This window comes from Otolemur garnettii, unplaced genomic scaffold (assembly GCF_000181295.1).
Source record: "Otolemur garnettii isolate 467f Iridium unplaced genomic scaffold, OtoGar3 scaffold00021, whole genome shotgun sequence".
Lineage (NCBI taxonomy): Eukaryota > Metazoa > Chordata > Mammalia > Primates > Galagidae > Otolemur > Otolemur garnettii.
Genome location: NW_003852416.1, coordinates 16,917,313 through 16,934,318, shown reverse-complemented (window position 1 = coordinate 16,934,318; position 17,006 = coordinate 16,917,313). Strand labels below are relative to the sequence as shown.

At 51.1% G+C, this 17,006-nt stretch overlaps 1 protein-coding gene across 2 annotated transcripts in view; it reads right to left on the bottom strand.

Annotated features, from left to right (window-relative positions):
* The window catches only part of SH3PXD2A (SH3 and PX domains 2A), a 240,458-nt gene that overhangs the window by 60,305 nt on the left and 163,147 nt on the right, over window positions 1-17,006 (bottom strand). For both annotated transcript variants that reach the window (XM_023511719.1, XM_003787195.3), the window contains exon 7: window positions 1,849-1,893. In XM_023511719.1, coding sequence (XP_023367487.1) covers window positions 1,849-1,893 — 45 coding nt within the window. The remainder of the gene's footprint in view (window positions 1-1,848; window positions 1,894-17,006) is intronic.

Genomic DNA, 17,006 nt, shown 5'->3' with positions numbered 1-17,006 from the left:
TTCCTCTGCAGCTTCAGAACCACCAGGAAGCTCAGGGTAAGGGCTACAGGCACCGAGAAGGTGGGGCAAGGACCCTTGGCAGTGTCCCTCAACATGTCTCCCCCAGAACCCATTCCAGGCAGGCCGTGGGGACTTGCTGGTTGGAGAGAGCCAGGCTGGTTGGAGAGAGCAAAGCCAGTGGGCACCCCCTGTGCCCACTCTGGGGTAGATGCCAGGGTTAGCTGCTGATGTCCCTTATCTCAATGATCTCTCACATTAGCCCCTTACCTCTAGTTTCCTGTCTCATAGAACTCTCCACCACTCCAGATAGAGAAACCAAGGCCCAGAGAGACCTGGCAATTTGCCTGAGACTCCCACCCTGGACTCCTAGTCTGGCTGGGTTTCCCCTCGGCTCACACAGCCTCTCCTGGGGCCTCTTGCTTCAAGCAATAGAGCTCATCCTCAGAAGCCAGGCCCTGTAGTGGCCTCCACTCCAGACTCCAGGCTCCCTGTAACCCCCTAACCCTGGCATCTCACCAAAGTCCCTCTGGCCCCTCACAACTGGCTCCTCCCAGGCCGGACTGAGCCTGCCGGCCTCTCGGCTATACGTTTGGTGAATAAAATGTATTGCTGTGGGCCAAGTGGGCTCGGGCTCACTGGCCTGTGGAGAGGGGAAAAAGGGACAGGAGCCCAGTGATTAGCTCAGGCCCAGGCCCTCAGCACAAGGAACACTGGGAGGACGTCTGCAGGGGAGGGGGTCTGCATTCCCACTCTCTGCCTTCTCTTCCCCTCTGGATCCCTCCCAGGACACCCCCCTCCCATTCTCTGCTCGCAGCTGTGGTGGGCAGGGCGGGGCCTTAGGCCCTCACCCCCAGAGATGCCCCACCACTCCCACCAACCCCTGACCCTTCTGGATTGTCCCCTAACCCCCAGGCCTGAACCTCTGCTGTCAAGTTTGGGGCTGAAAGAGGGGGGATGGGTAACACTCTCAGGAATAGAGGGGGTCCCTAAAGAGCCTTCTGGAAGTCTCATCTCTCTTCCAACCATCTCCCTCTAGGAGCTGAGAATCTTGAGGTCCTGGTTTTTCTGCCACTGTACAGTAAGACTAAAGGCTAAAGGCAAGCTTCTGACCCCTGGTCCAGCTCTTCCTGGACACAGGCCAAGGCTAAAGTCCCCGAGGACCAACTCAGCCAGGCAGGCCAAAGCCTTGAAAGTCCCCTGCAGCCAGAGGCAGCTCCAAACTTTGGACCGCTAGAGAATGGGGGCTGTGACCCACCAGTCACAGTCACAGGACTGCCCCAGCCTTGTCTCAAATCTCCAGCTCCCCAGTGAGATCACTGGAAACCAGGCTTGGGCATCTGGGTGCTTAGCACTCTGCTTTGGTCTAAATGCCTGAAATGAGTTGAATCCTGTTTTGTTGGCCCATCTCTCTAGGATGGCCAGCTGAGATAAGCTGCAGCTGATGAGATGGGAGCCCCACCAGCACCACAGCACTGTGGGTGTGCGAGGCTCCTCACAAGGTAGCATGACATCCCTCGGGGAGGTAACACAGCCACCCTGAGGCAGCACAGCCAGGATGTGGCAGAGTTGGGATTCAAACCCACACACCCTGGGGCCAGAGCATGCGTGCTCACACGCTGTGCTCTGTGGTTATCACCCCTCAAAGGGCTCCAAGACTGGATCTGAAAACCAAGGTTAACTAAGGAGGCAGCGGGCACAGTGACTGGAAGATGCCCAGCCTGCCAATAAAGGGCCACTACACATCACGAGGAAACATGCAGAAAGCCACTGTGGGCACTAGCTCTCACGAACACATGCCTGGAACACGCACGTTCACATGCAGGCACTCACGTGGATACCGGGCAGTACCTGTCACGTCCTTCTTGGGAGACTCAGCCCAGCTGGAGAGCCACACTTCCGAGTGCCCAAGAGCAAGCAGCAGCAGGAGAGGAGAAGCAGAGGAGAGAACTGTTAGGCAGGCAGGAGATCCGCAGTGAGTGGCTGCAGGGGCCGCATTCGGCCGGCCACGGGCGGAAGGCGGAGGAGGGAGGGGAGTGATTTCCTGGTCCTGGGCTGGCTGTTGGGTGTGGGCCTGTATGATTACAGAGGCACTGGGACACAGCGGGCTGGGACAGGGATAATGAGGTGTCTGCTGAAACGCAGGAATCCTCTGCAGCAGAGAATCCTACACAACCCCCGCATTGGAATGGCGCCCACGGGTTATCATGGCCTGCACAAGGCAGTCTGATCCCTCCTCTCTGGGCATGTGGGTGGCTGGCCCCACAGGGCCTGGAGGCTCCAGGATCCTCAAAAGCCAGCAGGCTCAGTGGCCTGGACCTGGAACCTCAAGTATCAGAGTTGGAGTGCCCAAGCCAGTCTTCCTGATGTCCTGTCCAGCCTTTGCCACAGCCCCATGTAGTAAGGAAGACAGGCCCTAGCAGAATAGAAGGGAGCATCATTTTAGAGTCTCACTGCCCAACCCCAACCCAGAAGGATGGGGACCTTTTGTGACCAGAACAGATGAGAGCTCTATTCTAAGCTCAGACGGGAGTGTCTCATCTGGGCCTCAATTTCCCTACCTATGAAATAGGGTTAAAAGTTGTCCTCCTGCTAAAAGGGAGGACAGCAAAATCAGAGCACCGTAAAGAATACATGATTATGAGATGTGATACCATCTACACCATAACAAGGCAGAAAGCTTCTGGTCTAATCAAAGACAAACACCATACAAAGAACACTGACATGCGGAAGGTGAAGGAGGGAGGGCGGAGGAGGGAGGGGAGTGCTCATTCATTCCCCATGGCAATCCCATTAGGTAGGTATGCATTTTCAGCCACATTTTACATGGGAGGAATCTTTCAGATAGGAGAGGCAATGGCCCCAAACCTCAATGTTGGAGAAACAGAACCAGCTCTGATGCATCCCCAAACTGTTGCTTTGTCTGCTGGGATACTCACCACCTCTGGAGTGTAGCCCTGTCTACAGTGGAGACAATTACAAGACATATTGAACTGCGAGTCTGGGAGACAAACCCTTGCACCCCCTACTCAGTGCTGGCCAAGAGAGCAGCGTGGTCTACTCACAGGCATCAGCAAACAATTATAACAGCATTTACTCTCTGCTAAAGCCTGGGTGCTGAGCACTTTACATATAGTAACTTGTATGTTACAACAAACTGACAATGATAGATACTATTATTTCCTCCACTTTATAGATGAAGAAAGTGGACCAGAGAGGTTAAGCAACTTGCCCCATGTCACACAGCTAGTATAGTGTCCATCTTTGCAGGGACACTGGCCACCAAAGCTTGATGCCATTCACCATTTATTTGAAGTACCTAACTCTCTCCCTTGCTCAGCAAGCACTCCCTAGTTGCAGGCTAGCTCCCCATGTGGAACCAAGAGGCCCGGCGCTGCCAGTTCTCTTTGTAAACCAGAAGAGTGGAGCTCTGGAGGAGAGGTTCCATAAGGCATCAGGAGTCACACTGCTTAAAATCTAGGCTCTGCTCCTTCGAGAAAGCTATGTAACCTCTCTGAGCCTCTTCCTGAACTTGTAAAAATCTGGTTCAAGTGATATACTTATCTTCTGGGAGTCTGTGAAAGAGTAAATGAGATAACACACTGTGTATGACAGCACCAGCACCATGCCTATACGTAGTGGGTACTTGATAATGGCAATCCGCCATTGGCAGTATCTCCTGTGAGTGTGGTTGACATAAGCCTCGCTCCCTGGGTTCAGTCAGCTCTGGGGGCACCAGAAAAATCTCACTCCTGAAACTATAAGGACAAAACTAGACGGTGTTTGACATAGGATGCTGCAAGAAAATGCTGGCAACCCATCAGAGATCCTTCCCTACGGTCCCTCTCCGAGACCAGGTTAGCAGAATTGGAGGTAGACAGACTCATGGAGACATCACCCAGACTCTCTCCCCAGGCCTAGTAGTCAGCAGCTCACTGGCCCAGCCCTCAAGCCCTGGTATAGCTGAGATAAGGGGAACACATTCAGATCCCCCAGGCTTTCAGCTATTGTGGCCAAGCAGGTCTGAGGTCAGAACATGAGGCTTCACTGCCTGGGGTCTGCACCGTGCTGAGGTTCCAACTCCCTACTGCTGTACCCCAGAGATGTGGTCACATGGGCTGCCCCCCAGCAAGGCCATGCCAGGCCCTTCCCAGTCCCATCTGACCCTACATAAGGCCTGTGCCAACCCAGCTGAGAGATCGTCCACATCTCTCTCCACCTTGGCATGCTTTACCACTTTGTATACCTTCCTTTTGGGGTTCTTCCTAAGGAAACCTCTCTCAGTGAGCCAAGGGAAGGTATTTTGCTTGGACCTAGAGAACCCAAGAAGCCCTCTTCTGCTAGAACAGCGTCTATATGGACCCAGTGAATAGCTATTTTAGGCTTTGGGAACCAGGTGGTCTCTTCTGAGACTACTAAACTCTCTTCTTGTAGTGCAAAAATAGCCACAGACCACTTGTAAAATAGGTGAGCTGTGTTCCAATAAAACTTTATTTACAAAACCACAAAGTGGGCCGGACTCGGCCTGTGGGCAGACAACCCATGCCTGTCCTCTTTATACCACCCCCCAATAGCAGGCCTTCCCATCTTTCTTCTCCAACAGAAAATGGTAAGTAGACCAGAAACAAGACTGTCTTTTTAAGAGTCTTTCAAAAATATGATTTATTTCCCAGTCTCTTGACCTGCAGAATTAATCCAGTTCCATTGCTCCCCCTCAAAATCCCCACCCCCATTAGGAGTCTATTCTGTCCAGCCCACCCCAGCAAGCTTTCTCCTAGGGAGGGAAGGACTCCTTCTGCCTCCTTACAATGAACAGAGGCCAGCCTCTGGCTCACAAACCCTGCCCTTCAGCCAAGATGTAGAGAAGATTGCTGGCTTAGGGCTGGGAAGACGGGAAGATGGAGAGACAGAGAGATAGGGTGAGGGAGCAAGAAGCAGGCACAGTCTAATGAGCAGCTGTGACCAACACAAACCAACTGCTTCCTGCCTTCCCTGTAGTCTCTGCCTCCCTCCCCTCTGTGACACACAACTAGAGCCCTAAAGAGCTGGATGACAGGCCTCCAGAAAGTAAGGGACATGGGACTTGGAATCTGCACAACTGGTCTTACTGAGAACTAGCTGTGTGGCCTTGGACAAGTGGCTTGACTCCTCAGGGCCTCACATCTGTAAAATTAAGCATTTGGGCTTCTTGATCTCTAAGGGAGCTTTTTGATCTTCTGGGGCTGTCCCAGAAGAAACCTCGTACTCTCCATAACACAACTGCACCACAGCTGAATTGAATCTTTCCAGAGAAACACACTGCCTTTCCAGGGAAAACCTCTTGAATGCAGGCTCAATGTAAGTAAACCCAAGTTTACTTAACTTTTTCCTAAATCAGAAAAAGCAGATGGTTCAGGAGGTAGAGAGGTCAGAGACGCAGCAAGAATAAAAGACACCCTGGTTCTTGCGTTCACTTTGCAACTTAGCTTACCGAAGCTAAGGCATTTAGCAAATCTCTGCATCGCTTTCCCTTCTTTTGCAAAATAGGGTTAAAAATGCCTACCCTGTCTTCTTTGAGGGGTTGAGACTGAAAGGGCTTAGGGCTTGTGAAAGTGCTGGCGGGGTAGGAATTAGACCTCTAAGACACAAAGGGGAGTGGGTTTTAGGGACAGCTGGTAGGGTGAGCAGTGGTTCCTGGGAGACAGGTGGCATGGGGATAGCTAGCCTTAGCTAGCCCACAGTGTTGGTAATCCCTGCCACAGCCATTCCTCCTGGCTGGTAATACCAGCAAGAAGTGAGCCAAAGACGGTTACTTGAGGGCACACAGATGCTCAGCCTGACTCTAGTCAGGTCCCAGCAATAATGAAAAATCAAGGCCAGGCACGGTGGCTCATACCTGCAATACCAGCACTCAGGGAGGCTGAGAAGGGTAGATTTCTTGAGCTCAGGAGTTCAAGACCAGCCTGAGTAAGAGTGAGACCCTGTCTTTACTAAAAATAGAAAAAAAAATAGCCAGGCATTGTGATGGGTGCCTGTAGTCCCAGCTACTTGGGAGGCTGAGGAAAGAGGATTGCCTGAGCCCAGGAGTTTGAGTTTGCTGTGAGCTATTATGCTATGACACTCTACCCAGGGTGACAGAGTGAGACTGTCTCAAAAATAAATACATAAAAATAAAATAAACAAAAATTATTTCAAAAATAATGACAAATCAAAAAGTGGCCAGGCGTAGGGGCTCATGCCTATAAATCCTAGCACTCTGGGAGGCTGAGGCAGATAGATTGCTTAAGCTCATGAGTTTGAGACCAGCCTAAGCAACAGTGAGACAACCTCACCTCTGCTAAAAATAGAAAAACTAACTGGGAGTAGTTGTGGGCACCTGTAGTCCCAGTTACCCGGGAGGTTGAGGCAAGAGGATCACTTGAGCCCAAGAGCTTGAGATTGCTGTGAGCTATGATGCCATGGCATTCTACCCAGGGCAACAGAGTGAGATTCTGTCTCAAAAAAAAAAAAAATCCAAATGTAACACTGCAGGGGTTCTTGGCTTCAGGAAGCCTTCCTCACACCCCCTTCCCCCAGGACTACATAAAAACAGGTGGCTAGGCATAGGTTAGAAAAGGAGCCTGCAGCTTCATAATAAGGCTTCTTTTAAGCTTAAGTAACTCCAGAGCAGTGAGAACTAGATTCAGTCTACCCAATCTAGTCTCATTCCCTGTTTCCAGGAATGCCTCCCCTGTGTAAAGCAAGTTCCACCCATCCAAAGTCATAAATCCAGAGTCGGCTGCAAGCCCAGGTAGGAAAGACAGGAATGAACACAACCAACAGTGCACACCCCACAGAGAATGAAGGAGAACCACAAGCTCCCTAGAGGCCAGGGCAGGGTCCCTGGCTCTGTTGGCTTCCACAGCCCCTGCCCTGGGCACCTGGGAGGGGTGGGGTGCGGGCCTCTGCCAGGGGCCCAGTGGGATGAACACCTCCTGTCATCTCTAGGTCCTTCCCTCCTTCAGCATCTCAGTGTGCTGGCACACTCAAGATCTCTCCCTCCTTGGGAGTCTTATTGTTCTAATCCTATTGTTCCCTGCAGCCTTCAGTTCCCTGAACTACTTTCTGAATAACTGCTGTATTCTAGTCTTCCTAGTTGTATGGAAGGAGTCTCTCTCTTTCCATACAACTCAACTTTGCACAGGCCTTGATTTCTTAGAGTTCCTATAGATTCCACGTTTCTTTTCCTTTCTGACTAGGCTACCAGGAAACTTAGCCAACACTTTCTGCCATCAACTAATTAGGGTTTAACAACTGCTAGTCCCATTATGTCAAGGTGGTAGCAGGGGCGGTTGTTGCCATGAGGAGAGCACATTCTTGGTGCAGGCACTGAACTGTCATAGGCACACAGTAGCTCAAATCTTCACGATAGCCCTACAGGGTAAAATTCCGTTACAAAGAAGTTTGACCTACATGATATTCACTTTATATAGACAGGTTGTCATGCTCAGAAGAGCAGTAACAGAGGCATAACAGCAAAAGTGACGTGTCTGTCATCTGCAAAAAACAGCATGAATTAGGAGGGCCAAGACAGGAGGCCAGGCACACTGGCTTATACCTATAATCCTCCACTCTGGGAGGCCAAGTCAGGAGGATCACCTCATCTCAAGAGGTGGAGACCAGCCTGAGCAACAGTGAGACCCCATCTCCAGTAAAAATAGAAAAAAGCTGGGCACTGTGTAGTCCCAGATACTCAGGAGGCAGAGGCAGGAGGTTTGCTTGAAGTCAAGAGTTTGAGGCTGCTGTGAGCTAGGGTGAGGGCACAGACCTCTAGACTGGACAACAGAGTAACTATCGCAAAAAAGAAAAAAAAAAGATGGTTAAGACAGAAAAACAATAGCTCATACATGACTTCCAATCAAAGCTCACCTGGTGGAAGTTTGAACATTACAGGTGTTCCATGTACGCTGCTTCACTCTATGAAGCTTGTTCTAGGGCAAAGAGCAAGCAGCCAGCTTGTCATAGTTATTTAGGGCATAAGAAAATAGCACACTGGGGGCGGTGCCTGTGGCTCAGTGAGTAGGGAACTGGCCCCATATACCGAGGGTGGTGGTTCAAACCTGGCCCCAGCCAAACAGCAACAAAAAAATAGCCAGGCGTTGTGGCGGGCGCCTATAGTCCCAGCTACTCAGGAGGCTGAGGCAAGAGAATTGCCTAAGCCCAAGAGCTGGAGGTTGCTGTGAGCTGTGATGGCACAGTACTCTACCAAGGATGACAAAGTGAGATTTGCCCCCCCCCCCAAAAAGCACCCTGGTACTGGTAGGGGGTGAATGGTGAACGTTGCTTCAACAGTGGCTGAACCCACAAGCCCTGCCTCCTATACCCACAGCCCCCAAGGCAGTGTAGGTACCTAGAACCCCATGCTTAGATGACCCCTGATGCTGGCTTAATGTTCTTCTGTCCTGGGTTTGAAATCATTAATAGTTTATGAACAAGAGGCTCTACATTGTCATTTTTCATTGGGTCCTGCATGTTATATAGCTACTTATGCCCTAAAGCCTGAGGGTTCTGGGCACAGACTTCTGAGCCAGATACACAAGGGATGAAGAAATGTGCTAGGGGCTTGGCACCTGTAGCACAGCGGTTATGGCACCAGCCACAAGCACTGAGGCTGGCGGGTTCGAGCCTGGCCTGGGCCAGATAAACAACAATGACAACTGCAACAAGAAAATAGCTGGGGTGTTGTGGTGGGCACCTGTAATCCCACCTACGGGGAGGCTGAGACAAGAGAATCGCTTAAGCCCAAGAGTTTAAGGTTGCTGGGAGCTGTGACACCATGTCACTCTACCGAGGGCAACATAGTCAGACTGTCTCAAAAAATAAATAAATAAATAAATAAAAGAAAGAAAGAAAAAAAAAGAAATATAGTAGGGGCTCAGTGCCCACAGCCCAGTGGCTAGGGCACCAGCCATATTCACTGGGGCTGGTGGGTTCAAACCCACCCAGGCTTGCTAAACAACAATGACAACTACAACAAAAAAATAGCCAGGTGTTGTGGTGGGCACCTGTAGACCCAGCGACTTGGGAGGTTGAGGCAAGATAATCACTTGAGCCCAAGAGTCTGTGACACTACAGCACTCTACCCAGGGTGACATAGTAAGACTCTGTCTCAAAAAAAAAAAAAAAAAGAAAAAAATGAAATAGGGATGAATTTTTGCTGGGTGTCTTCTCAAAGACAGAAAGCAAATCCTAAATGGAAAGCCAGGTCATGGTTTATCCCTTGCCCCCCTTCTGGAGCCACATGCTAGGCTTCCTGGTAGAACCCTACAGGCTGGAAGGACCAGGTGACTGCTCAGGACCAAAGAGAGGAAGAAACTTGCCTAAGATCACACAGCAAGTAAATAGTAGAGCTGGGGCTAGAATAATTATACCAGTTCCTACATACCTAACATTCATGCTAGGCACCCTGTCAAACATTTTATGAGCATTATCGTATTTAATCCTTACAACAACCTGCACTTTACAGATGAGGAAGATGAGGCTCAGGAAAGTTAAGGCTCTCTCCCCAGGTGCCCCAGCAAGGACACAATGGTGTCAGACTTGAACTAAGGCAGGCTGGCCAGGAATTGGGAACAAAGGGACCCCAAATGGGAGATGTTGTTTTCTGGATCCTCCTTTCTTTCTGCTGTGCCTCTCTTTGTAAATGTAGCCATATTGCTATTCCTTTTGCTTCCAGCAAGAAAGGGCCTGCCTCCTTTCCCAGCATGCAGAGTACATGTGGGGGCAGCCCAACCCAGGGTAGGAATGCACCACCGACCCTCTGGCCGCTAAGCTATGCAGTCAGGGAACAGTCTGTTTCCCTGCTCAGGTGGGGGATGGTGTGGGGGCTAGGCCTGGAGATACTCCACTGCCCCTTAGGGATTAAGTCCAAGGGCACCCTTGTAGGACAGGGCTGAAACCAGAAGGGTCAGCCCAACCCACATGGGTGTGGATGAGGAGGCCAAGGACACCCTGGGAATGCTGCAGCTGCCTAGATGGGGCTGCCCTGGCAGGGGGTGGCGGGCAGGTCTGTGTTATAGACAGGTGCTGCGGTCAGTCAGAAGCACTGTGGGCGGCCAGAGGGTGCTGGGTGGGGAGGCCGTGGGTTCTGAGCTCTGTACTCAGCAGCTGTGGCCTGACCCCACGGCAGGCCCTTGGGCTGTGACCTCCCCCTCAGTTCTCAGGTTCTCACCTCTCCCCATGCCTAATGTTTGTGTGCAGAGAAGACACAAACTCAACACTGTTTGGAGTTCCAGGATCCCAGCCATCCTCTTCCCTGGGGTGGTCTGCCTTGGTGGTCCTCCCCCACTTGCTGGGATATCCCCCCTCCACTTCCACCCCCTCCAACTCCCCCAGAAGCCCCAGCCGGGGCCAGTATCTGTGTTCACACAGAGAAGCAGTACAGAAATGGGCCCATGAAGGAGGATGAAGTCAGCAGGCCCTGGTGTCCAGCCCACAGCCTAGCAATCCGTCTCCCTTCCCTGGCTCCGTCTCCCTGAGAGCCATGAGTGAATGATGAAGTCAACAGCAGCAGATTTAAGACAGACATTCCCATCCCAGGACAGCAAAATGTGGAATGTCTCTTCTTTTCTAGAAGACTGGACTCTTGCCATTGGATTATCAATGAATCAACCATCAACTATTTAAGGAACATCAACCACATGCCCAGCTGCAGTCCCTCGTTAGGGCCAGCTGACTCTTCAGGGCACAGATAAGCAACCACAGACACCTTCCCAAGCGTTGCTGTCTGCTCCAGGACTCATGTAGGTTTAAGGCAGCAGTGTGACCCCTTATTCACTCCCCTGGCCATTAGAGCTGACACAAAAGTACACCCTTCCTTTCTGTGGGTGGGGTGGTATGTTGTCCAAGGCAGGAGATGCCACAAGCCTAAGTCCTAGAGCCTCAAGTGTGTAACTGGCCCTACCTCTGGGGCAGGGCTCCCAATGCTTCGCTTCAGCAGACATCAGGCTCAATGCTGCCATCCCCTGGTGCAGGACAGCGTGGGGATGGGGTCGGGGCTAAATTGAGGTTGAGGACATTCGCTTTTGAGGTCTGCCTGTCTCCTTCATCTTTCCCAGGGCAGGATATCTTTGTATTGTTCACTGACCATTTCAACTGGCTCCAGAATGTCTGATTAGCTATAGTCCTAGCAAATGTCTGGCACCTCGTAGGTGCTAACGTAAGTTTAGTCATGAGTCTCTCCAATTAGATCATCTTTAGTTTCTTCAAGGTCTTAACCTTGTCAGAACCCCACAACACCTTGAACATAGTAGGTACCCAATTAATCTCCAGTGACTGAGGAGAGGATGAATACTCTTTGCTCTTAGGTTCAATGGTTTCATGGGAAACTGAGGCCCAGCTCACCTCACTGCCCCAGGGCCTCTTGGCTCCCATGGCTCTGCTCTCTCTCTGGTCCAGGCTCTGCCTCCTGATCCACATCCAGGCCATCTCAGGCCAGGAAGGACCCCAAGCCTGGCTTGTGCTAGACACAATGGCTCCTGGGCAAGTCCCTGAGCCCAGCAGAAAATTCTGAAAGGCTGCTGGCTCTAGCATCTGCTTCAAAGCCCTTCAAACAGATTTTTAAAAAAATTATCCGTAACCAATATGGTCTTCTGGCAAGATGGATGTTGTAGGAAATAGGACTTTGAGCAGGAACAACTCTCTTATCTACACAGTGTCTGGTGGGAGCAGGGCTTGGCAAGGCCCAGTGCAACACCCCCATGGTGTTTGTGGGGGCCTCTCCTTACCCCACCCCTCCTCTGCTCTGCATGGGTCTGAACCAATCCCCTCAAGCAGTCAGATGCCACGTAAACAGCTGTGCATGCAAGCACATGTGTGCACACATCACCGCTTGGGAAATCCTCACATCTGGCTGTCATGTGACCATGCTATGCTCAGAAAGCCTCGGCTGAGGGCCTGGAAGACAGGGGAGGGTCAGGAGTGTGCAAACTCTCTGGGGAGCACGGGATTAACTCTCTAGCGCCCCAGCTCAGGGGCTCTGGCTAACTGAGCTTCTACCTCAGGAAGGGGAGAAAGAAGCCTCGAAGACAACCCAGGGCTCAGCTACTCAGACATCCCTGGCCCCAGCTCGGCCCATGAGCGTAGAAAGGTGGGCTAGTTCTCTGGGCTTCACGTGAGCTATGAGAGGGCTGCTCTTGTTCTGTCAGTCCCAGCCAACCACCACTCACCGGGGAGTTCCCAGTAGATGGAGACTCCTTCCTCAAAGAGGCCACAGTCAGGTATTCCATGAGCATCTCCCAGCACCAGGTACCTGGCTAGGGGCATGGTCCTGCAATCCTATGGAGTTAGGATTCATGCCTCCCTTTCACAGTCAAGGACAAGCATCTCCCAGGAGGATGGAGGAAGCCAGAGTCTTCCTAACAATAAGCAAAAGGCTGGAAGTCACTCCTGGAGCAACTCCTCTTCAGCCCAGGTACACGGATTAATTAGAATAATCTTACTGGATGGCACTTCTGCAGCAGAGCCACACATGGGTGCCCTGGGCTGTGGAGGAACTGCCCTGGGGGGAGAATGTGGTGCACAGGGACAGCTGCTGTGGTGACTCAGCAGGGATCCTCTGGAAAGCGGCTCCCCCTGTTTGCCTGGCTGACCCATTTAAGAAACAAGGTGTATGAAGCCTTGCTCGGCAGCTGTGGCAGGTCTGTGTCCCCTGCATAGCTCTGCCCCAGCCCCAGGCAGCAATGTGACATGGCACTAAAACTCCTATTTATCTGCCCACCTCCCCCACCTGGCAGGGAGTCCTTTGAGGATAAGGACCTCATCTTATCCATCTTGGTATCACAGAGATCCGACCACAGGCCTGGCACACAGTGGGTACTCAGATGTTCAGTAGACAAATCTAGAATGCAGCTGTGGCCAGAGCTAGTAAAACCAGCCAGAGGTCAGGCAAAAACCATCTAATCCTAGAAGGAAGGTGTAGTACCAGCATCCATTCAGAAACCTGCTTCCTATCAGTTTGGCCTCTAAGAGTATCCTCCCTGCCCTCTGCAGAAGGAGCGACGACTAGTGCCCACTGAGCCATGGGCTTGGAGCAGGAGAGCAGGTGAGTCATGAGGATGGCAGGGGAAGGCTCTCCTGATCACAGCTCCGTGCTCACATGCAAATGGAGAATTAAGAGCCACTAGGTTCCAGGGAGGGACTATATATGTCAGGGACCTGACAGATAAGGATAACTTGTCCCACCCTGACAGATCTACGATGGGAGATGGTAAAATCAGCATGTTTGCTAGGTTTCCCTGGGGGGCCATCCAAAGACAATCTTAGCTTGGCTCCTGTCATCATTGCTTTCAAAGACCTCACCCTCTGCCCAGGGACAGTTATGCATTCATCCCTGACCATGTTACCAATACTCAGAGCTAAGGTGCTCCAGAGCAGAGTTGGGGAGTCCCTGGGTCACAGGGAAAAGCAGCCCCAAGAGACCTGAAGGGGCTTCTCCTAAAACACTGTACCCATTAGCCAGAAGTAGGATCAAGGGGAAGGGGCTCAAAGAGCTGCCCCTAGGAGCAGGGGGAAGGGGCTTTCTGACATGCCCCAGTTGTGTTGGTGCAAAACTCTAGTTCTAACATTAACAAAATACATCTTCAAACATGCTGCATGGGTCACATGTAGCAATGACAAGATCTATGGAGCAAAGCAGTAAAAAGTCAGGGAAAAGTGTGTTTTTCCTGCCAACTTTTTCTTTTTTGAGATAGAGTCTCACTTTGGTGACCCTGGTAGAGTGCCATGGCATCAGAGCTCACAACAACCTCAAACTTTCAGGGCTCAGGCAATTCTCTTGCCTTAGCCTCCCAAGTAGCTGGGACTACAGGTGCTTGCCACAATGCCTGGCTATTTTTTTTGGCTCTTGCTCAGGCTGGTCTTGAACTCTATGAGCTCAGGTGGTCCACTCACCCTGGCCTCCCAGAGTGCTGGGATTACAGGCGTGAACTACAGGCCCAGCCTTCCTGCAAACTTCTAAAGTTTTACTGAAACTGTGGGGAAATTTTTTTTTTCTGCCTTCACATTTCAAAACTGACCAATCATAAAAATGCTGCGTGCCAACTAAGCTACACACGCCACTTTTGTTTCTAAACAAAGTAACTTTAGATCAGAAAAAGGTGCTAAAAAAGTAATGCACATTTCCCCCAAATCTTTGTTTTTCCACTAGCTTTGTCATTACTGGAAATGTTGCCTCTTTGTCACATGTCTACAAACCAAGATGCCTAACTGAGGGACAAGTTAGTTACTTCCCGGCTGAGAGCTGCAGTGGAAAGCATTTCTTGGCTCAACTACAACTTGAGTGTTTCTTCCCCACAGGAAGAAAACCTCATGGAAATAAAAGATAGACGGTGTCTTGTCAAGCCCTCCTGAGGACGTTGGGGCCTCAGGTAGCTGCTCCTCAAGGCCTCAAAGTTGGTCTGATGTTTGGGGGCTAAGAAGCTTAGAATCCCATCCTTTGGACAGGGCACTCTTCCTGCCCAGGAGTCCACTCTGCCATCTCAGGAGGTGACAGCATCATCAATGAGCAGTCCCATCCAGCCAGTCCACCCTGGGGACTCTAGTCCCCCTGCAATGTCACTGCCTGTCCACCCTGAGCATAGCCATCAGTTCATACAAATGACCTATTCAAAATGCAATCCTGGGTTGGTTTCAGAATCCCTGGGAGCCTGCCAAAAAATGCAGACTGCTGGGCATGACCCCAGAGATTTTGATTCAGTGGGGCTGGGTGGGGCCTGGAAATCTGTATTTCAATGAGCAACCTCAAGATTCTACAGCTCACCTTCAGGTCTTTGCTTGTGTGGTTCCCTTCCAGACCAGCTTCCTTCTTTCCCAGTGGGGAAGAGGGGGCAGAGACAGCTAACCTAGCAGGGCTGAGGAAATCCAGGCTGCTGGTGAGCTGCCTCCTTCCTGGGATCCTGGAACTCCAGGATCTGGAGAAGATGTCCCTCCCCACATTGTGTGCCTAGGCTGGTCAGGCAGTAGGGCTGAGACGTCTTGGGCCAGGAGTGTGGCACAGACACACACGTGAGCAGCACTCACTCTCTCCATCACATCACTGCCATGTGGACTGGCCACGGAGTTGCCAAATCAATCAGCTGCCTTTCATTTCCAATTAGATGGCTTTGAACTCCAGGGGTAAAATCAGGCTGAGGACCCAGAGCCATGAAAATAAAAACTTTAAAAACACCAGCCCGGGTGAGATGTGCCAGAAGTTGATGCCTTCAAAAGACACATTCACTTTTTGGAATGGGCTGGGGGATGGTGCCAGGAAGATCTTGGCCATGTTCTTAAAGAAGCCTGGGCCTTTCTCATTGCGGATGGGTGGCTTGGACAGACAAGGAAGCCTTGGGAATTACTCTGAAAGATCTTCCCCATACACTTTCAATGGCTTCCTTTCCAGACTCATCTCCTGCCCTCCCCCTTCCTTCTCTCTTCATGCCTCCCAGGATACACACCTCTCTTTCTCTCAAACTTCTCAAACTCCAGTCCCACGTCCTCACCCAAGCTCATTTGCTGAGCCACCCTCCCACCAGGGCACTCCGCTCACATCCTCCAGCCAATCTCTCACCACCAGGACCACCTCCAGCCTCTCCCATGTTGGCTCTCCCTGCCCCCTACCTTGTGGATCACAGCCCGCCCTGACTTGTATTAGTTAATGAACCCCTATCTGTGTGGGGCCTTCCAGCTGAGCTGTGTACTCCACCAGGCCACAGGCAACAAACGCTTAAGAGAAATGAGAGCCTCACGAACATGGTGCTCGGAGGGCAGGAGGAGAGGGCTGCTACTGTTGGCTTTGTCTCTGTCCATCTCCCTCTGGGGCTGGTGAGCCAGGCAGGCCTAGGGAAAGAGGCTGTCTCTGCTCTATACCCTGCAGGGGTCTTCATCTTGGGGGAAAATGAAGGACCAGAGACCTCAGTGACCTGCTTCCCAGGGCCTTTCTCTCACTTCCACCTGGCTTCAGGGCTTGGACAGTGTGACCAGCAGGAGACCCGGTTCTGCCCACTCCTCACCTCTAGCAAGCAGCAGCCCCTCTCTTAGTCACTTCAGCTATAAAAGGAGAGTAGAAACACTAACCTTTTATAGTAGCCAGTACTTATGGGCAGCTATTGCTTTCAGTAAATTTACTTTCTTAAAAACCAAACTCATAAAAAAGGAAAATTAGAGCGGCATCTGTGGCTCAAGGAGTAGGGCGCCAGCCACATATACCAGGGGTGGTCAGTTCAAGCTTGACCCTGGCCAAAACTGCAGAAAAAAAAAAAGAAAAGGAAAAAAGGAAAATTAAGGAGATGTTAGTCACACCCTGCAAAGAAACCTTTCACTCAATTAAGAACTCTTTGTGACCAATGGGTTCCTTTTAGAAACCCCTGGGGGAAGGGGGTGGAAGTATGGGTCTCTTAGGGTAGGCCCCTCCCCATCTATGGAACCTCCTTCTAGGGGTCTTCAGAGCCCCAGTCCTAGACATCATGGATCTGTTGGGCCTTGGCTCAAGAGGAAATACTTGGCTCAGTGGAAAGAATATTTGAGTCAGAAGGACCAGATTTGAATTCTGTCTGCCTAGCTGGCAGAACTGGGGCAAGCCCCTCAATCTCCCCTTCCTGGTCTATAATGTAGAGACAAGACCACCCACCCAGGTTGCTGGGAGACTTCTGGCAACAGTGAGATGGTGCAGTCTCTGCCTTTCCCTGTCTGGTTAAGGAGTCACTCTGAGAACAGAGCAGAAGCCAAAGCCAGGGCTCCCTCCTGTCTGACCTGAATGCCTCTCATACTGCCTCTTGTTCATAGTAAAGATTGCTTGACCCTTAGTGACTATATTCTCTGTGCCAAGCATAGTGCCGGAGTTACGACTTCTATGTCTATATTCATCCAATCCTCAAACAATCTGATGAAAATAATCTGTTTATCTCCATTTTATAAATGGAAATGAGGCACAGAAGTTTAAGGACTTTTCCAAGATCACAAAGCTGGCTAAGCTGAGCCATGAAACTAGGCCCTTGGGCTCCAGAGTCTTCGTT